The sequence below is a fragment of the Euprymna scolopes genome, chromosome 26, assembly GCF_053919585.1.
Source record: "Euprymna scolopes isolate OS-2025 chromosome 26, ASM5391958v1, whole genome shotgun sequence".
In the NCBI taxonomy this organism is placed as follows: domain Eukaryota; kingdom Metazoa; phylum Mollusca; class Cephalopoda; order Sepiida; family Sepiolidae; genus Euprymna; species Euprymna scolopes.
The window spans coordinates 75675257-75697840 of record NC_136507.1 but is presented as its reverse complement, the minus strand read 5'-3'; the positions used below and the strand labels follow the sequence as shown (position 1 = coordinate 75697840).

The following is a 22584-nucleotide window of genomic DNA, read 5'->3' as shown; positions in this document are numbered from 1 at the left end:
GTGTACAGGCGGAACAGCCGGACGAAGCGGCAAATTGCATAACAACCTTCGTATGTCAAGGCTGTGGCAGACTATGCAAATCAAGAATTGGTCTCTACAGTCACACAAAAGGATGCAAACAGGCAACATCTTAATACGGCGCTGATCCATAGTCGTTTCGACTGACGGATGCCACACAATCTATCTTAAGCCTTCACCTTAAGCCTTAAGCCAGATTTAATCTATCCTAAGCCTTCACATCAATTTTTAAAAAATATATTATAAACTAAGTTCTTTTACAAATTTATATAAATCGTTGAAAGTTTATACACTTTTAAAGTAAAATTAAATATTTTGAATTTTAAAATTAAATATTTTGAATTTAAATTTAAATATTTTTTCATTTAAAATTCAATGAAATAGAAATTTGAATTAATTATGTTACACTATTTTATTATTAAAATTTATAAAAATATTTTATTTTAATAATAGAATATATTTTTATAAAGCTAATAATAAAATATTGTATTATTCAAATGAATTGGCTTTCTATTTTATGAGATTTTATTAATTTTATTACTAAAATTTAAAAAATTATACAAATTATTTTATTATTAAAATTCATAAAAAATATTTTATTTTAATAATAAAATATATATTTTATGATTTTAATATGTAAATATTGTGACATAAGTTATTCAAATGAATTGGCTTTCTATTTCATGAAATTTTATTTATTTTTTTATTGGATTAAAATTATATAAAAATATATATTTTATTATTAAAATAATTTTTAAAAATTATGTTTGAAATTTTTGTGTTTTCTGATAGTAACGCCTTTTAAAATATGACGGGAAAGAATAATTTCTAATTTTAAATGTAATTTGTAAAAAAAACAATAAGCTTTATTTGATTTAAATTGTTGAGGGGCCATCTCGGCTGAGATCGCCCTGTAGCAGTTATAAACATTAACATTTCTTTCCTCTGACAGAGAGCAACTCTAGTGAGATTGTTTGATCGCACGTTGATTTTCAGTATTAATTCCACCCATAACTTTTAAAGACTCCGTGCAGAGACCGTTAGGAATTTTCAGAGCAATTAGAGTACATCCAAGTGGCCATGAAGAAAGGTGCTGACACTTTCTTGCCCCTATTGACTAAACACCGGATAAGGTTAACTTCACTTGAAGATATACAGCTCCAAAGAAAAGGCTTTCAGAAACTGACATTTCTTATTATTTGTACTCACTAGGAGTTCTCACGCAGGTCATCATCACAGATTACTTACTGATAATTTTAAAAAAATTTTTCGATTACATTTTCACCCCAAACAACGCACAGTGCCACTTTGGTGTAGGGGGCTACTATCAGTGGCATAAGCTACTGGGGTACTATATAGGGAGTTGGGCAGTAAGATGTCGGTTCACGTTACACTTGAACTTCTGCATGTCAGTACAGTTGGGGAAGCAGGAACCTGGAATGGAATTCCAGAGTCTAGCGGTTATGGGGAAGAAACTACTGGAGTAGAAAGATCTTTTACATCTAGGGATCTCTACTGTGTGGGGGTGGGATTTAGCTGCGAGAGACTAGCAGCAGATGCACCAGCCCAAGAGTGACAGCAATACTCCATACATGGGCGAATGGTGACCTTATAGAGGTACAGGATACTTTCGGGTGTTAGTAGTTTTCTAGCACGATAGAGAGAGCCTACCTTCTTCGCAGCGGCCCTGGCAATGTTTTCAATATCATTGTTCCAACTCATGTTTTCTGTGAACGTTAGGCCAAGCAATTTGAAAGATGTATTCTCAGATAAAGAGTCACTGGCCATTTCTATTGGTGGCAGAGAAGGCTTCTTGTAATTATTGAAGGAAACCAGTTTAGTCTTGGCAGCATTGAATGTGACCATCCATTTTTGTCCCCATTCCACTACAGATTGGAGGTCATGCTCTAGTGTTTTTGCCATTTCTTTAGATATGTGTTCATTTTTTGTTTTCCTGTCATGCCTGTTATAGAGTGTGGTATCATCAGCATATATACCCATATAAGAGGCAATTTTGTCAGGGACGTCATTAATGAATATTAGGAACAATAGAGGTCCAAGGATAGACCCCTGAGGCACTCCCGCATTTATATCATATTGTTTAGATGTATGACCGTCGAGGACAACCTGGATTTTTCTCTTATCTAAGAAGGATTTAATTATGTTAAGTATTCTACCAGTGATACTGTATGATCTAATTTTCATGAGGAGACCCTCATGCCATACCCTGTCAAAAGCCCTAGATATATCTAGAGCTACCGTTCTGCCCTGCCCCGCTTTGTCCAGTGAATGGTATAATAACTGGTGATATATTTTGATGGGCTATTTTTATTGCAATATTTTTAATATAAGAGGGTATGATTAAAGAAAATTGGAAGATTCTACTTATAGACACTTGCAATTGGAACTGACCAATCAAATGGACCCATGTTCTGCCAGCAACCAATCAGAAACTGAATCACTCCATAAAAATATTTGGCCTTTTAAAATTCCTGCACATAATTTTTCGTATCCACATGAGAAAGCTCTTTGCCTCTTTGTCTGCAAACTTTTAAAAGTTCAAGACTTATACAGATCAGCTACCCACCAAAAACTCTTTTTCATCTCCAGGACTTGTACAGATTAGCTACCCATTGGAAACGCTTCTGAAATTAAAGATGGCTTTCAATTCAGAAATTTTTTTCTATGTGAATTGATATTGTTACGCAAAGTGATTAATCTGTCATCCAATGAAAACACTTTGTGTGAGATGCACTTCCGTTGGACTACTTATATATTTTTCCCACTTCAGTTGTATTGGAGATGTCAACTTAAGCAGACATAAATCTTAGTCTTTTGGTTAAGAATAAAGTGTAGTATCTGTTCTCTATGCTACACTTAGTTTATTCTGTCCTCAGTCAGTGAAAGAGTAGTCCTTCTGGACAGGTGATTTTTCTTTTTGTTCCAATCCAAAGTACCCCTTTTTGAGTACCTGGATTCTTTCAACATTAAAAACCAACGTTGTGTCTAACTTTGCTCTTGTGGGGAGGTAAATAAATAGGAACTGAAGCGGGTGTGAAATGAGCGCCTTCTAAACTCATCGTGACATGGAACCTTTTTTTTAATATTTGATGCCAAATCTTTTCTCTGCTTTTTCTTCTTAAACGATGCCAACCTACAAGGATGTGAAGTTTACCACTACGGGACCTTTTTATAACATTTGACATAAAATCTTTCCTTAACCTTTGTCTTTTGTTTCCTGATAAAATAAGTGAGAATAGATTTTCGGCTAGAGATTTTTATCGTCAGCCCCCAAAATTAATACAGATTAGACCATTCCAATAATGATCCGGTCCATGTTGATTTTGTGGTGGGAGTTTACTTCTGTGCAGTTCTAGGAGGTCCACCCTCCCAGGCTTTGCCTTCTCTCTTTGAGAAGGGATTAGTTTATTGCTAATATTCTCAGGTGCCAATACCGGGGAATGCCGAGGGGCTGCCCAGGCACTTTTTGCAGGTCAGAGTGCCCCTCCTTAGGGGCACTGACTTTTCAATTCCACTTTCCGATCCTGATATTTAAGTTCTTGCAGTATGAGAGAAGTCAACATTAATTCATCTTTTGACCAAATGAATTTATTCTACACGTGTTAGCAGAATTAAAAGGAAGCTGTCATGGTATGCTACTATTGTCTGCCAGTGAGCCTTACTTGGTTTGTCGTGGGGACATTTCTGGAATGGTTGTAATGTCCTGGCATACCAACCAGCTCCCTGAGGATTAAACACCACAATATGATAGGCACATCCCCTTTAGGCTAAAGGGTTGATACGAATGTTCATTGCTGTTAAGTCAAGGATGGATCACTAAGGTTGATTTAACGTCAGCTATCTCTGCTGGTGGCTCTTGTCTCTGAGTCTTTGTTTGGTATCATTACAGGCAGGGTTTTCGTTGTCGTTGATGACAGAGACCGCTTGCTGAAATTGCAAACAAAGACTTTTTTTTTTTAAATAGAATTATTTTATTTTAACATTTAATTTGAGCCCTATCCTAAACCCGAACATCACCATCTGCAATCACGGCCCAAACGTCTGTCCTTGGTGACGTACACAGCAAAACTCTTTAATACAATATAATTCTTCTTTCACTTTCAGAGAGAGAAAAGAGAGAAGAACGACAGAGAGAGAGAAAGAGAGAGAGAGAGAGAGAGAGAGAGAGAGGGACATACATACCCTCTAAAAACCAAAGACACTGAAATATCGTTTAAGAACATGATGTCAGCATGCAAGTTTAACCTTTTGGTATCTGTATGACCTGATGGCTTTGACTCGGCTGGGTTTTATAAACACCTGTCAATCTGAATCAAGCTGATTTGGGGTGTACATTTTGAGATATCTGCACTTGAGTGATTGTGCTTACCTCTCCACGAATACAAAATTGGTACAAGATTTATTAATGCGAGAAGCCCTAACTCCCCAAAACGAAGCTTATCATTGTGCCATAATGGAAAGGACGTGTAGCAGATTAAATTGTAGTTATCAAATTATTCTGAAAAGGACAGGTTTTGTTCTTGGATGAGAAGAGAAATGTTGGTTTCCATATTCAGTTCAGGAGCTGATTGGGTCAACGGCTAGGCAGGTGGGAGATAGTTGACAACAACTTATAACTCTTACTACCCTTATTTTGTCCTTTGATTGTAATTGGGTTTCAACCTCTGGAAGGTTAGAACGTAGACCCCTAATGTTGGAGAAGGAGACGTGGTAGTGGGGGTCTACGTTGGAAGTTGAAGATCTGGGTTTAATCGTGTATTTTTTCTGGAAACTTTTCATGATGGAGTTCTGGGATTTGTGGAATAGGTCGACAGATTTGCTTTAGTAATGGAAATTCAGTAAATTTTTTAACTTATGTGGAACGCCTCATCAAAAACTTGTTTACGTTGGACTTGAAGACAACCATATTGTAGTCAGCTGGAAAGCAGGAAAACGAAAGACCGTTCCACAAGCGTGCAGTTCTAAGAAAGAAACTTTGTTCATGGAATCTACATTTAGGTTTAGGCACAGATAAAGAGTGGGGGAAATTATTGATAGTGTTTTCAGCTAGACGAGTGTTTCTTGTGAAAGTTTGGCGAGGGGGGACCATAGATTGGAGCTCAGACGAGCACTTGCAATGAAAATAACGATAAAGCAGAGACAGGCTCCTAACATCTCTTCTGTGAGATAGAGATTGCAGGGAAGAGAAAAGGGCATCCCTACTAGGCTACAAAGTCTATTTTGAACTCTATCAAGGCAGGATAAGTCCTTTCTAACAGCTCCTGTCCAGATGTGGCAACAGTACTCCATCCTTGGATGTACCTGGCTCTTATATAGATAAAGAATTGCATCAACAGTTAGATATCTACTGGATTGATAGAAGGATCCCACAATTTTTCCAGCAACCTTGGCAACGAATTTGATGTATGTCAGGAGTAAAGGCCAAGCCCAAAAGCTTGTCAAAACATGAATCCTCCCCAAGACAAGAGCCATTCATTTCAATTTATGCCAGATGGGGATCAGAGTGTTGATGATGCAAAGATAGAAGCTTGGTGTTAGATGCATTAAAAGTAACCAGCCACCTCATTCCCCATTGTACCATGTGCTTAAGATCAGAGGAGAGAGAATCAGAGAGAACGGTTGTTTATGGTTTTGGATGTACTACCACAGACGGTGTTATCAGCATAAATGTCTACGAATGATGTAAGGATGTGATTTGGACGATCATTCATGTAGATCAGGAAGAGAGTTGGGTCCAGGATGGACCCCTGAGGGACTCCAGCATTAATACTGCAAGCGTCTGATTTCTGTCCATCTACCACTACTCTTATGAGCCTATCAGAGAAATTATTTAATAATTGAGAAGACATTTACAGCTACACCATAGCTGGAGATCTTGTGAAGTAAACCTTTATGCCATACCCTATCAAAGGCCTTTGATATGTCAAGAGCAATTGCCCTAGAAAGGAAACCTCTATCAAGAGATTCACTAATCCTATGAGATATAACTATAAGCACATCTGCTGTAGATCTAGCAGAACAGAAACCATATTGCATATCATTAAGAAGGTTATTTTTGCTGAGATGGTTGACTACTTCTCTATTTAACAGATTCCAGCAACTTACTCATGATGTGCAGGAGCCTTATTGGTCTGTACTGAGAGAGAGATGACCGATCACCTGAATTCAATATAGGGCATACTGATGAGATTTTCCAAGATGTTGGGAAGCAATTCTCCTTAAGACAACACTTAAACAAATTTGTAAGTATGGGCGCTAGTTCTGGTTGAAGTTTTTGAGCACTATAATTGGAATGCTGTCAAAGCCAGTTGTTTTACTAGAATCAAGGTTTTTGATTAGCTTGGCAACATCACGTACAGATACGAGGGGCGTGCAATAAGTAATGCCCCTGACCCACTTCCAGTTGTCTTATCTAGTTGAAATTTTGCATGTGCAATGATTTATATCTCTACGGATTATGTGGCAAATTACAGCTCTGAACTAATTGTGGTTACTGTTTTACAGGTGTTTGAACTGAGTCAGGTGTGAAATGGAGCCTGTTGAATTGTCGAGCAGTGATCCGGTTTTTGTATTTGAAAGGACGCACACCACAGGAGACTTTTGATAAAATGAAAGAAACTTATGGTGATAATGCCCCATCATATGACCTTATAAAACGCTGGCATCATGAATTCAAACATGGCCAGAAGTCTGTGGAAACAGCTCCCAGACCTGGTCGGCCCCCTTCTGCCATTAATGAGGCATTTGTCCATCAAGTTGAGGCTGCCATTTTGGAAGATCGGCACATTACTATTTGCCAAATAGCCCAAGATGTCAAGATTAGTAGGGTCTGTGGAAACTATCATTCATGACCATTTGCATATGCATAAGGTGTCTGCCAGATGGATTCCCAGGTTGCTCACACCATTCCAGAAATGAGAACGCGTCGGGTACTCGAGGATGAATTTGGAGATGTGCCAAGAAGATGAATCAAAGTTTTTCAAAAGACTGATTACACAGGATGAAACCTGGGTCCATCACTATGATCCAGAGACCAAAGCTCAGTAAATGCAGTGGAAGCACTTGGACTCACCACCGCCAAAGAAAGCAAGGGTGCAGCCCTCCGCTGACAAGGTCATGCTCACAGTCTTCTGGGACCAGGACGGAGTAGTGATGACAGATTTCCTGGCAAAAGGTACCACAATTACAGGAGCTTATTATGCTTCACTTTTGAGAAAATTAAGGGAAGCTATCAAAATCAAGAGGCGAGGCAAGATCAGCAAAGGTACCCTCCTCCTGCAGGACAACGCCCCGGTCCACAACTTGCATGTCGCCAGATCAGAAGCACGGGCATGTGTTATGAAATCCTTCCCCATCCTCCCTACTCTCCTGACCTTGCACCCTCTGACTTTCACCTCTTCCCAGCCATGAAGTTGTTTTTGAAAGGAAAGCGTTTCCCAGATGATGCAGCCTTGATTTCTGAAGTCACGGGCACATGGGTGGGTTTGTGAACAATCTGAGTGAAATCATAAGCAATAGAGAAATCATGACAGAACCTCCTCTCATCATCGGTCTTGTTTGAGTGGATTAACCATTCCACATTCTGAACGTTGCAGTATCACATACATGAAGGTTAGCTGAAGGATAAGCAGACAGTACGTGGTCAATTTTCTCAGATATGCTTTTAAAGATAGTAACTCTGCTGTTGTCGGGGTGAAAGAGAGCAAATATAAACGCAGCAACCCGGAAGCATATATAGGGTAAGTGAAGATCTTTTCTGGAGATGTCCCTACCGTATGGTAAGCCAGCTTTAATGTAGGCACATATCCCATGCCCATGGAGATCTTGGGGGTCAAATTTGGAAGTTAGAGTATGTATCCTTTAATTTCGAACTTATCTAGGGAAATAATCTGTCCAATGCCAGTTTCGCTTAGGATAATAAGTCTGGTTTAGTCTCCTGTGATTGGGTTTCAACCTCTGGAAGGTTAGAACGTATACCTTTGATGTTGGAGGAGACATGGTAGTGGGGGTCTACGTTGGAAGATCTGGGTTTAATCGTGTATTCTTTCTGGAAACTTTTCATGATGGAGTTTTGGGATTTGGGGAATAGGTCGACAGACTTGTTTAGAGCAGGGTAGAGAGGGAAAGTAAGAGATAAAAAGATACGAAGAAATGTATTTTTTTTTGTAGCACATGAAAAGGTAAAGTCGTAACAATTACCCACTAATATGGCATCAAAAACCCCCACCAGAAGCTACTGCATGGTCCAGAATCCATTCACCAAATGGCAATACAGCAGCTCCAGTACTTTGCACCTGGTGATATGACAGCTTTCTTAGTGGTTAATCCAAGATTCGGGTCCCTGACTATCAGGCGGATAACGTCCTCCAGCACCTTACTAGTGACATGGCTACAAGGATAGACACAGAAACAGAAAATTTCCGACATCTCCGGTGACTGTTCACGCAAAATACTGCCAACCTAGAATACAGCTTTTTCTTCTCCCTTTGTCAGAAAAATCACTCATTAAAAAATGAGGACTGAGGGACAAATAAAGAGAAGCGAGTAACGGGAGCTGCCGATAATGCATCCACAATGCATTGTCTACTCTCCATTAAAAAAAAATATATATGATTTTATTAAGTATTGTACTTAATAAAAGTTCAATTGAGGGGTTTAAATGAAAGTATGGTGACAGATTTCCCTCTCACTAACTGAAAATAAATAGAATTGCCTAATCTATTTATGCTATCAATATATGGTAGAACCTCGGCATATGGCATTAATCTATTCCGGAGAATTTGGTAGATATAATAAAAACATTTATGGACGAGAAAATCTATTATTAAATAAAACAATAAAAAAAATATAAATGAAATACTGAAAAAAACATGTACTTATTAACATTTGAATCTAATAAAAAGATAAAAAATAAAATTATTATCGCAACAGCTTATCTCGAAAAAGTTCCCATCTTTAAATGCAAACAGTTAAAAAGGCTTTAAGAACTTCAGTGTTCAAAAAACATTTTTTTTAAATTAACCATTGAAAATGTGATCTTCTTCCGAACTTTGACTAGTGACGTTTTAAGGAATTGCTGGATAAAGGAAAGCAGTGGGGGTGGGGGTGGGATAGCTTCCTATTCCAGTCGCTTCTTTCCAAAGACCGCAAGGTTGTGAAACTCTCTCCCTGCCCAGTGTTTTCCTTCTACCTACAGCCTTAGTCTTCTCTAAGGTCAAGAGGCATCTCCTGTTTTTGCAATATCATACTTTGGGGTAATTGCGCCAAGACCGGGGTAATTACGCCAACTAGCTAAAAGTGCTCTTTTGGCAACCACGCATATAAAGAGCACTTTTTTAGTTGGCGCAATTACTCCAAAGTATGGTAACCAGTTTTCATTCCTTTTAGATCCTTACATCAAGTGGTTTCATGTCTTGTCTTGGGCAATTTCCACAAACAAAAAATTTGGTGTTGCTTCCATCTCTTGTTTGAATTCTATTGCAGATTCCATGTGGCTGGTCAGTGTATCTTCCATTCCCATCCCACGCAGTCCTTCATGTCTGAAAATGACTAGGCAAAGGCCTGGTGTATTATTCAATGGTATTGAAGCTCTCCTCTTCTGGTGTGGGACATCCTTCCGCAAGCAGCACATGCAAAGCAGCCGGGATTGTATCTTCAGAAGTATCTCTGCTGGGCTCCAACCTTCTCTCTGTATAGATTGCTGCGCCAACTCCCTCGGTCACTTGCTTGCATCTCCCAGTTTGAGATATCAATGGTCATATTTTTTAGGTGGCATTTTACTACGTCTTTGTACTGGAATTTTTACCTACCCATTCTTCTATTGCCATTCTCTGGCTCTCCATAGGGGGAGCATTTTTGGAAACCTGTTATTTACCATTCTTATATCATGACCAGTCCACCGCAGTTGTGTGATCGCAAGTACTGTTTCTATGTTGTCTATATTTGCTTAAGGACTTCCACTTTTGTCACATAATCATTCCATCTGATTTTCATTATTCTCTAGAGGTGGTGTTGCTGCGCTGCCTCTAGCCTTCTAATGTGATCCCGATATAAGGTGTAAGTTTCGGTAGAGTAGAGCGAAGCTGGCAGTACTACTGCTTTGTACATGTTGCATTTTATTGCCAGCCTGATGTCTTTTTTTAACCATAGATGCTTATCCAGTTTACCAAAGGAAGCACACAGTAACACATTGGAAGTATTTTCTTTAAGATTTTTCAACTGTTTTCATCATTACCATCTGCTATATAGTTTCAGTTTTCTCCTTTATTATTATTACTAACCTGGGTGCCCGGCGTTGCCCGGGTGTTTGGAGGTGTGTGTGGAGCAAAAAAAAAAAAAAGAAAGTGGTAGTGGGCAAGCAGGCTCGAACCCATACCGCGAAGGAGAAAAAGAATGTGAAAAAAAAACAAAAATAATATGAGGTTTTTGCCCTTGCGTCCATCACCAAACCGGAAGTGACAAAGGTTTAAATTAAGGCAAGTCAATCGAAAAGAGAGGATGAAAAAACTCCTTGTAGAAAAGTGCTCACTTGAGGTCCAAAGGGTTGAGCTTCAAAACAATACCGATCTCGTGAAAATCCATCGCCTTTGTCAAAAGTTTTAAACATACAAACATACATACATTTAAACAGACAGGCGAGATTTATATTATAGATTATTTAATTCCTTTTTATTTGTTTTAACTTCTAGCAACCGACACCCAACTGTACATGTTATACAAATAAATATTTATCATTTGTTGTTTATAGAAAGGATCTGTTTTCCTTTTGTCACAGATTACTACACGAAATAGTCTTCTTGTTTTGGGGTAATATTCACCCAGTTTTTTTTCAGGTTACGATGTGGAATACAATGTTTTTCCTGGAACCTGGTTGTGGTATTTGCCCCATCTTACGATGTTATTTATAATGTTATTTGATTATATACATATGCATTATATACTGTACTGTATTTTGTTACTAATCTTTAATATGTACTGTATAAAATTTTGCTTAGGTCCCGCCATACGGTGATTTCACCTTACAATCCCAACCCCGGAATAGATTAATGCCATATGCCGCGGTTCTACCGTATCTTTATTTGAAATCCTGTTTTGTAAACAAATTAATTATAGGAAGTTGAATCATACACATGCACCAATGAATATAATGTAAGCATTTTTGAAAATTACAACATGGCTGATAATAATATTGGACAATTTACCAGCAGAGATAACCTCCCACTTTCTGTATTGGATTATTCAGACTACAGTTTCCATCTTGAATGTTATTCACGCGTTTCAGCCAATTCAACCTCCAACCTTTTTTTAGGTGTGTCTTGTCAAACTTTTATAACAAAATAAAAATAGGTTCTAGTCCAAAATTTCCATCTCAAAGTGGATGCGAAATATCCTTTTCTATAGCAGCAAACACCTTCACAATGGCAGCCTTCAGAGAGTTCACTATGTTGTGGTCTTGGCCTCATTCATGACCCCAGAAGAAATAGTGAAGGTGGCTGCAGTTGGATGGAAAGAGTGATCACTAGTCCAGCAACCAGTGGTTAGGAACATTGTTGAGCAGCTACCCGTGGATCATCTGGATCTCGCATGTAGGAGCTAAGTGCTGCTGGAAGATGTAGCAATCTCGGTCACCAAGGCTTTACCACACTCCTCAGCTGTGAATCTTAAGCCCCTTTTGAAAGAAGAATGGAGACACGATGTCTAGTTCTTGGAGAAGATGCCAAGAATCATGATGAAGGAGCAAACATAAGAATGCTTAACGATGGGAACCTCCTCGATATCTTTACAAATCCACCTGTCATTCTATATCTGTTCGAAATTCTTTTTATCAGAAAAGAATCTCAGCGTTCCAGCAAACTCATGTTTGAATACATTCAGCCGAGTCACTGTTTTGGTGATGTGCATTCTTATGGTAAGAGGAGTAACCAATATTCTTCGGCAGAAAGTGGGCGTGTGATAGCCTATGTCAGCGGCAATCTTCGTATAGATCTGGTTTCAAATCTTGCTAGTTGAATCGTTAATTTTTTTTTTTTTTTTTTTTTGCTTTGAAACTTTAACATTTTTAAAGGCTTCGAAATTACTATTGAATTTTCAAAACCTTACAATAGTAAACATATCAGCCACTTTAATAATTTAATTTTAATAATTTAACTTAAAGATTTAAAGGTAACAGACTATGAATAAGGAACAATTTAATCATTTTAATAGTATTGCATGATTGGGTGTTTTTCTTTTTAACTTTGCAAAAGACATGTTAATCAATGAATGAAAAAAAAAAAAAAGTATACAATTCAATAGTAGCATAGAGACTGTTAAAATATCTCACATTTTGTTAAGTTTTCACTCAAATTTTTCAAACATTTCATTCTTGTACTTTCAAATGTTATTGGCGAGAGGGAATATTGTTATTAAACAAGCCAAGCATCTATAATGCCTCCTACAGAGCAACAAGAGTTAGCCTGGAAAATCCGTTCTGGCAAAAATTTACTTTCACCATGACAAATGTTTGTGCAAAATTTAAAGGTGTGGTTATTGAGAAAAATATGAACAGGAGTGAATTACTAGATCTAATCTCTTCTTTGTCGGGGGGGGGGGGAGACCAATTATCAACTTGTATATTTCACTACCAACCTCTTCATTACTGCTTTTAAATTTGTTAGATTCTGTTAAAATTTGTTTTGTGTATTAAAAAGAATCTTCAGTTTTTTGCTTTTTTGTCAAATGATTTGATTTGTTGTAAAACAAAAAAAAAATTCATGTAGAGAAAAAAAATGGCTGCCAACGATTAGAATATTTTCAATATTTTAGAATGTAAATTAGAATTTTATTTAAAGGCAATAAAAATATCTGTGTTTATTTCATAATTATGCATCTTTGCCCAGCTGTCATCTTAATAATCTTGTATGAACTTTATGGAAAAAAAAAAAAAAAAAACAATAAATAAAAAGGTTCTTTCCCAATTCCCATTATATTAAAAAAATATCTGTATGATGTACTTGTGATGAAACGAAAATATCACATCCTAAAAAAAATTATGCAAGTTGATCAAATAATTTTATTTTTATAAAGAAAATCATTTTAAAGCAATTAATGGAAATTCGTATGCATTACAAAAAAAAAAAAAAAAATTCTGTAAGTTCGAATTGTTAAGTTATCTCCTTTGTTTGAATTTTTTTCAAAATGACAGGTAGGACAGTCACTCTCTGGATACTCATTAAATTTAATTTTCCTATTTAAAAATAAAACTACTTGATTAATTTATGTGATTTTTGGAATACAACATTACATGTTCATTTCATCATGGTTTTGTACATCACAGATTTTATTTTATTTTTGCTTTTTAATAGAGGAAATTCTGGACAAGAACCAAATAATTAAATCAATATGTGAGCTACATAGGTGAAACATGCACAAACACAAGTGGTTAATACAATTGTGACCACGCGTGTCTTCGGTTCTATTTATTGCCTCTTTTACGTACATTTTTAAAAAATTTATTATTCGATTATTTATTGAAATCAAATATGCAATAGTGTAAAAATGAAAATTTTTTAAATTCGATTAAAAAAACCGTAATTACAAACTAAAATCAACAATAATACATTTCGGTTCTTGTGCAGAGTTGTCCCTATATTAAAAAAAAAAAAAAAAAAAGTAAAAGAAATCTCTATAATGTACATACACATGACAAAACAAAAATATAATCCAAAAATCATGCAAATTAAATGAATAGTTTTATTTTTAAATAAGAAAATCAAACTATAAGTATCCAAAGAGTGACCATCTAGTCTAACATTTTGAGAGAAAAAAAAATAAAAAATAAAGGGAGATAACTCATACTAGATTTATGTTGTAATGCCTACAAATCCCCATTAATCGCTTAAAATTTTTTTTTTTTTTTTCATAACGATATGAATATATTATCAATTCATGTAATTTTTGGAATATGATATTTTGGTTTCGTCATGGGTAGGTACATCATGTTTTTCTTTCTTTGCTTCAGTTTTTTTTTTTTAAATAGAGGAGTAATTCCGGACAAGAACCAAAATTTCAGTTTCTTTCTATACAAGTTTTAACATTTTGATCTTAATAGTTGAAAAAAAAAAAAAAAAAAAAAAAAAAAAAAAATTTTTTTAAAATAAACAACATATTTTAAAAATTATAAAGCAGTTTAATCGTCAGTTAAACCATTTTTAAAATAAGTTTTTAGCAAATTTTCATGTATTAAATGATTGAGGTATTTTTAAAAATAGCAAAAGAAAAAAAAACATGAAATATATAAGACAAAAGTAGTACCAAATCTATTAAGTTAAAAAAAAAAAAAAAAAAAAAAAAAAAAAAAACCAACCCATCAAATTTACTCAAACGAGATTTTCCAACAGTTTGTATACTTATTGCAAAAATAAATACACAGACACGAACTGCAGGATCAGTAAGTTCAATTTTATTGATTTCGTGATATTAACGTAAAGTTTACACCTTTTTTTTCTTAGAACAACATATTCTGAACATAATTTCATATTTTTAATGAGTTTCTCATAATAGAAAGAACAGTCAGGAACATTTGATAATTTTCGTGTATTCAGTATAGTTTTTTTTTTTTTTTTTTATTCATGCAAACATTTCTAGCTACCTATGTGCATACATTCGAGATGCATTTTTGTTTTCAAATTTTATATGTAGCTTCAGTTTAACATTTTTGCCTGACGAAGCAAAGTTTATATGAAGGCCGTAGCTGAAACACATATGCATATATGTAGCCAGAAATTTTTGTATGAATAAAAATACACACTAAATCAACATACCGCTCTACTTGTTATCGAGCACTGTTATATAAACACAAAGATTTACATGATTGATTATCCAATTTCTATGAACACATGAAAAAAAAAATATATACATAATGTGTGTTAGAGTTTTATTGGTCAGTGAAGGAGAAATCCTTCTAGACTGAGGCAATCTAGAGGGTCTTTTTTTTTTTTTTTTAGGGGAGCCGGATTTTGTCCACATTAAAACTGACCTGTATCAAACTCTGCCCTCGTGGGGAGGCAAGTAAATATAGACAGTCGACAGAGAACAAAAACCAATAAATATGTAAGGCTGGCCAGAAGACGCAAATTTTTCATTTTATATATTTTCATTATAAGGATATCGTTTTAACTTTGCTGTAGACTTATATCCCTTTTACATCGTAGGTCACGGAAAAATATCACTAGGGATGGCAATGACCACTAGATTATTATTTATTTTTATTGTTGTTTTGTTTAGCATTTTCGATTCTTGCTATTCTGATCTTCCATACATAAACCAAACTCAGAGGAGCGTTTTCTGCCACGTTACATCATGAATATACGGTGTAACAGTGGCGTAATAATAATGAAATAGTTAATGTTGAAAACCAGAAATAACAAAAAAAATATTTTATCATGAACATTTACAAATTAATATTTACAAAATCACATTAACATTATTTACGTAAGTCAATAAAACGCAGTTAATTTATTTTTGTAAATTTGCAGAATACGGACCGTACTGAAATAACGTTATTATTTAGAAACTCATGCATGATAAGGGGAGGATGTTTTGTAACTCATCTAATAATTTAATAACCAAACGGCGCTTATACAGTTTAGTCAAGACATTAAAAATGAAAATATTGAAAGAATAGTTATACTGTACGTACACGTTATAGTCTTAAGTTCTCTGAAAAAAATTTCACTTAATTTCATGAAGTATTTTTTTATTTTTACAGCGAAAAAACAATTTGTTATGATATCGAGCAAAAGGTTCGATTTTTAGGAAGAAAAGCTAGTATTAAAGATGGGGAAGGAGTGTCAGCGCTTTAACTGGAGTTATCTCCCTTTGGCGAATTCAACAAATTTCGTAATGGTCGAATTCAACACGCTCTCATAAAAAACGTGTTTTTCTTCTGTAAAATAAAAACTGCTCGATCAAATTAAATGAAATTTTTTTTCCGGAGATCTTCAGTGCAAAATAGATACATACAATTTAACCTTTTTTCGCTATTTTCATTTTTTAATGTCTTGACTAAACTGTACAAGTACCAAACAAACGATAAAGCAAAAATTGAATTTAACTTGAACATCCTATCTAAAAAATAAACAGTCTCTGCATTTCCCCCCCCCCCGCTTACCAACATTTTTGACTAAATTAAAGCTTAACAAGACCAAGGCTAAAATTTGCTAAAATTCGTGAATACGATTCTAATTTTTATTTTATGTGAACTTGTTATTGTGTAGAAAAATAATATTGGAAGTTTTATCGAAAATACATTTTTTAATAGACTTCATAAATTACAATTTTGACTGCAGATTTGAGTTCTTAGCCAAAATTCAACCCAGTTTAAAAAAGCACAGAAAAATGATGTACGTACCTATCACGAAACGAAAATGTCATATTCCAAAAATCATTAATTGATCAAGTAGTTTTTTTGCGTAAAAAATCATATTAAATTGTAGTCATTACAAGGATGATTTTTTGCCTCAGTAGTTTGAATCGAATTGTCTTCCCATTATTAAATATGGCGGATCAAAACAACGTCTTGATTTGTTTATTTACGTAATATTTAGAAACTTGCCATTTTCGTTCCATGATGGGGGGGGGTACGTTACAAATTATAGTAATTATTTCTGTATCTGTTTTTTTTTTTAAGTTGAATTCTGAACTTGCACCAGATCCGTTATCTAGAAAAGTAATATTTAAAGTTATCTTATTAACTTATTAATTTAATTATTCAAGATTTTCAAGACTTCTCATCGTACGTAATATAAACAAGGACGATAACTCGATCAAAAGTAAAGATATTGATTGAATTATCGCCCTTTATTCTTTCTGGGTTAAAGAAACATGGCCGTGTATAAATTTCTAAAATGCCCTAAATAAACTATTTTTTTGTTTGATTTTTTTTACTAAAATATTATTCTTTTTAACACAATACACAAATTTGTATAAAATAAAATTAGAATATGCTTGTTTACATAATTTTACCTTAGGAATCTTTAATTCAAAATGTACCGAAAATAAATGTTAAAATTCGTGGTTTGAAATTTAAAATTATCATTGGTTAGGTCGACTCATCATGTTTTAGTTATATCGGTTAAATGTTTTGCCCCACCCACGCTACAGTAAATGAAAAAATAAAAATGGGATTCTATTACTTTTCGTGTGCTTTACATAACACTAATATCTAGAAAGATTGGGAAAATATTTTATTCGTTTAGACTTTAAAAGAGGCCTACTTTACTATATGCATTTAACGTAAAATGATCAAGTACTTCCTGACCAGAAAGAGTCATTGACCATCCAGTTCTTGACCATATAGCTAAGGACAGAACGAGTAACAGCTTTTGTATTTCCAAAATGGCGGCCACTTTGGAAATAGAAATAGTTACTTGTTCTGTCATACGCTAGGAGGCTAAGATAGAGAACTGGGTGATCGTTTTACGTTAAAGTTATGTAGCAAACTGAACCCTCTTTTTAAAATCTAAATTTTCCAGAGCGTTGACGTATACTATCTCACACACACGCACACACACACACACACAAATCTTATTTTTAATCTTTCGTTGATATCTATGGAGTGGGAGTGAGGATAAGAAAATGTTCTTTTTTTAATTTCGTTTTTTTTCTCAACATTACTATAATCTTTGGAAAGTAACTTTTAGTGTAAGTCGAGGTGAATTAATTACACCATAAAAAAATAAAACTTCACTGATTATTTTTTAAATTTTGTTTCGGTAAATTTTTACGACGTGCCCCAGCCCAGAACGCCCCAGCGTATTATAAACACTAACCTCCCCATGTTAAGAACGGCTTTCGGAATACCCCCCCCCAGCCTCGAAAGCTGTTCTTAAGTAGGTTGAGGATGTTTATTCCGAAAGCCGTTCTTAATATAGGGTGGCTGAGGGTGTTTATACTACGCTGGGGCAGGTCGTAAAAAAAAAAAAATAAAATAAAAATAAAATAAAAATACCTTATGAACCTGGGCGACTTGCTGGTGATAAATAATAATAAAAAAAATGGATTACTTGAACGGCCGCTACTGCAATATACGATCTAATTCTCACATAAAATATTTAATGAGAATTGATAGGACACAGGATTTGTGAGTGATTTCTTATGGGTCCGAATGCATTTATATAGAGAGACGATGAGGAAGGAGGTGACAGACTAGTTTTGTTGATATGAATACAGAAAAAGACGAAATGTTTACTTAGTAATGTCGATTAAGCATTGTTTATTTTTTTTTTTTTACACATTCATGTTTTTACGTAAAATTTACAAACTAAAAAAGGAAGAAGCAAACGGTTCTTTGATAAGACAGAGGCGCCTGCGAAAATTCATGTTTACCTTCGTTTGTTTACTAACAAGCACAAATGACCGAATTTGGATTCGTGTCAGTAACCAGACTCATTTTTTTTTCTTTCATTTGCATTAATCGTAAAACTTAAGTTAGGGTTAAAAAAAAAAAAAAAGTGAGCATCTTTTACAACAGCCAAACAAACAAATTCTAAAGGCAAGTTACTTTTCTACCTACCGGGATAAATTGTTTTTTTTATTTTGTTTAACTTATTATAAAGCGTTTATTTACTTTTAAGCAAAAAAAAAAAAAAAAAAAATAGTGCCAAATATGTTGAGTTAGAATGAAAAAAAAATCGATTTCGTTATAGCTATTTGGGCCCTCGATAATCGCTCAAAAATTAAACAAAATACATTTAAAACATTTTCGCACGATTGGTGAAAGTAGTTTATTTCATTTTCGACATTTGAGCGATTATCGAGGATACAAAGGATCAAAATAAAAGTGATTTTTTTTTTGTTTTGTTCTAATTCAGATTTGAAACTAAATTTGCTTCAAAGTAAATAAATGCTTTAAGTTAAAACACAAAAATATCTGGATATGTAGAAGAGTAAGTAGCTTATATCTTGCCTTTGGTATCATTTATTTATTGTATATTTACTTTTTCGCTCGCTCTTTATTTTTATTTATTTATTATTTTGGTTGGTTATTGTTAAAAATGCCAAAAATAGTTTAGTTCAAATTCGTGTTATGTAGAAATAAGTATAAATTCCCAAAATTTATTAAAAAAAAAAAAAAAAAAAAAAAAATGACCCAGTAGAAAAATAATTACAACTAAAAAAAATATCGAGTTCATCGATTTGTAGTTTTATTGTATGATTTAATGTTTAAGAGTTCTCAAAATCCAAGGTAAATACAATCGATCATTTTGACTAAATAATTGTAATTCCGTCATTTTAAGCACAAAATGTCAGAACATTATTGCGGGTGATTTTGTTGTTGAAAATACATCTACTGGATCATTTTTCGTAATTTGCGGTACTTATGCATTTATGTTACCGTGTTGAAATAACGTTATTTTCAAAGCCATTTTTAACATGTGTTTTGTAATTATTCTGTAATTTCACCTAAAAATTTAATTGAAAAAAAATTACATCGTAAAGCTTTAATTGAATTTGAAAATACTATTTTAAAAATAGTACAGTTCAATAAGTGCACAAGAAGGAGGACCAACTTTATTTTCGGTACTCATGTAGAGAGTGATCTGTGTTGAAATAACCTTATTATTTAAAAAGCCATTCTTAACATGGGGGAGGGTGTTTTGTACCTCTGCACTTTAACCTTACAATTGAATAAAAAAACAAAACTTTAATTAAACATGGAAATACGATTTAAAAAATAGCGCGGATCACTCTCTGCATTAGCACTTAATTATTAAAAAAAAAAAAAAAAAAAAAAACTAGCACGGTAACAGAAGTGCATATACCAATTTCAACATGACACGTAAGTACGTAATGTTTTCACCTGAAATGCCTTGATTTAAGAACATCGCTAATCTGCACAAGTGCCCAGATTTCTCACACAGGACTGTCTGTCGTATCAGAAAACAACCATGGGTGGGGAATAGTTAAGTATACGGGGAATGTGAACACAACTAACCAATAATAATAATAATAATCGCATGGGGATTGGGGGGGGGGTATTAGAAAAGATAGAAATGATGAAGGCGTCCTGTGATCCTTTTCCACTCGTATTTAACGTTAACGTACTGCATGCAGCCACGGATAAACAGAAGGAATCCACAGAGCATAAGTATCCACCAAAACCACGACTCTCCAGCGGCCAAATCTCCTGCAAATCCACTGTGTTTAACGATAGCAACCCACTTGACCATGGAAAGGCCTAAGCCGGCCAAAGCCCCACATCGACCCGCAACCGTGTTGGTGATGCATAGAGACATGAGGAAACCGAGCCAATTAAAAAGGAACGACATGACGAAAGTGCAGAAGAAGATCCAGTCAGTACCGACAGTCATTCCCGGCCCGTTAAGGCGGTCCGTGGTGGAGACCATTTGGTCGGAGCCCTCTTCCATGTGGATGTGCTCTTCGTCCGCCAACGACCTCAGATTGTGATGGTGGAAAAATGAAGGGTGGATACGGCAACCGTCCAGGATGCGTTCCTCGCCTTCTTCCTCTTCTTCTTGACGCTTGAGTCGTTCGGCTTCCTCGTAGGACGGTAGGTCGGTCGCCACGGCGTACGAAGGTGGTAACCCGACAGTGGAAGGGTCACCAAGGGCCATCTGATTTGCTTTGGCATCTGCAGGGGTTGCCCTTGTTACTGCTACCTCTTGTTGTTGCTGCTGCTCGTATCCAGCTCCTTCGGGTTGCCTTTCCCTGCTGACCTCTTCGTAGGCAGGCGGAAGAAGAGCCGAATCGTCGGAGAATGCGGGGTTCGAACTGCCTACTCCGGGCGCAGCTTCAGACGTTTGAAGAAAAGAAGTAAGACCTGCACGTTCAGTTGCATGGACGCTACAGTTGTCCGTCGTTGCAGATGACGGGACTGGTTCTTCGTTTTCGTCATCTTCCCTCTCCTCTTGCAACGCCGTGTACCTTATATTTCGGTCCATCGTGGCGCTGGCGACAAAGAAGCGTTTTTACAGATGTAACAAAGGTGTAATGTCCCTTTCAAGCTTCGTAAAATATTCCCAATACACTCAGTGAATATTTGTACACAATAATTCTGACAACAATATGGTGTCCAAAACGGAAAAATAGCCTCGATTTTAAATTATTTACGACTTTTAGTTTCGTAACATTTTTTAACAATTACTGTATTTCAATATTTTTCGAAATTGTTAAGATCTATCTGGGTTAGTAAATAAAGAAATCTTTCTTTTTAATCTTATAAATCTCAAAATAAGTGCAAAATCTGTTTCTGTAACGTTTTATATACATACGAAACTGCGGACTACAATTAGACTTTTAAACTAAATTATATAACCTCTTCCCCTCTCTCTCTCTCTCTCTCTCGAAAATTTGGTTATTTACTTGTCTACTCATATTTATTTGCTTTCCCACGAGAGCACAATTTGACGCAAGGTCATTTTTATCGTGGAAGAATATCCAGCTTCCCACAAAAGGGACACTCTGTATTGGGAAATAAAAAATTGCCTTAGTCTAGAAAGGTTTCGCCTTTACTAAGGAGGACAGAATTAACGGCGCTTACAAACTAAGAAAAAAAAAAAAGTCGCAACTACATAATTGTTATGTCGCAAATAGTAACTTATCGAAAAATTACGGAAAACGATAAGTTAAAAAAATATGAAAAACTGTTTTTAACAAAGTTTATATGGGAAATAAATTCTGTTCGACATTTTGAATTACGATTGTGACGTGACGTAAGCAACAGAACTTAATTATCCCCCTGCCAAGTTATCTTTTTTAATAAGCGTAATATAGTGATGGCACTTCCTTTCACAAATTTCTTTTTTCATTTTTCTGCCTTATCGTTTTTCGTAATTTTTGGATCTGTTATTATTTGTGACCTGACAATTACATAGGTACCATTTGTTTCACTTACAAATTAGGGTTTGTATTACTGATTCGAAAAAGTTGTCAAAAAACAAATATATAACAAATAAATGTTATCAAAGGCAAGATAAGTTACTTTTCTACCTAACTAGATATATATTTTTGTGTTTTTATTCAGTGTAACATGTTTATTCAGCTCGAAAAACATACAGTGTTTACCGATTGGAAAATTCAAAATGGCGGCCGACTCTCTCTCGGAAAGGGTAAGTTTGGGAAAAGGTATTATAAATAATAAACTAGACAAAATACTGTTAGAAATTCGCTCAATATATGTTACCGTGGCATAAGTTGACATATATTCGGTTGTTTTTTTAATATTATTTTGTCTAGTTTATTATTTATAACATCTTTTCCCAAACTTACCGTGTTAAAGAGATAGTCGGGCGCCATTTTGAATTTTCCAATACATCGGTAAATGCTGCATGTTTTTCGAGCTGAATAAACATGTTACATTGAATAAAAACACAAAAAATATATCCAGTTAGGTAGAAAAGTAACTTATCTTGCCTTTGATAACATTTATTTGTTATATATTTGTTTTTTGACAACTTTTTCGAATCTATGTGTACAGTAATACGAACCCAAAAATTATTTATTTTTTGTTTGTATAATATAGAAACGCCGAATTAACTTAGTGTT

At 34.9% G+C, this 22584-nt stretch overlaps 2 protein-coding genes across 2 annotated transcripts in view; both read right to left on the bottom strand.

Annotated features, from left to right (window-relative positions):
• The window catches only part of LOC145248196 (akirin-2-like), a 51213-nt gene extending 32054 nt beyond the window's left edge, over positions 1–19159 (bottom strand). Inside the window, exon 1 of the mRNA XM_080110059.1 lies at positions 18029–19159. The gene's annotated coding sequence lies outside the window, so the exon portion shown is untranslated. The remainder of the gene's footprint in view (positions 1–18028) is intronic.
• On the bottom strand, positions 14458–21157 carry LOC145248195 (NEDD4 family-interacting protein 1-like). The gene has a single exon (XM_080110056.1). The coding sequence runs from the start codon at positions 20979–20981 to the stop codon at positions 20058–20060; it is 924 nt and encodes a 307-aa protein (XP_079966182.1). The 5' UTR covers positions 20982–21157; the 3' UTR covers positions 14458–20057.
• Positions 21158–22584: the final 1427 nt, after the last annotated feature.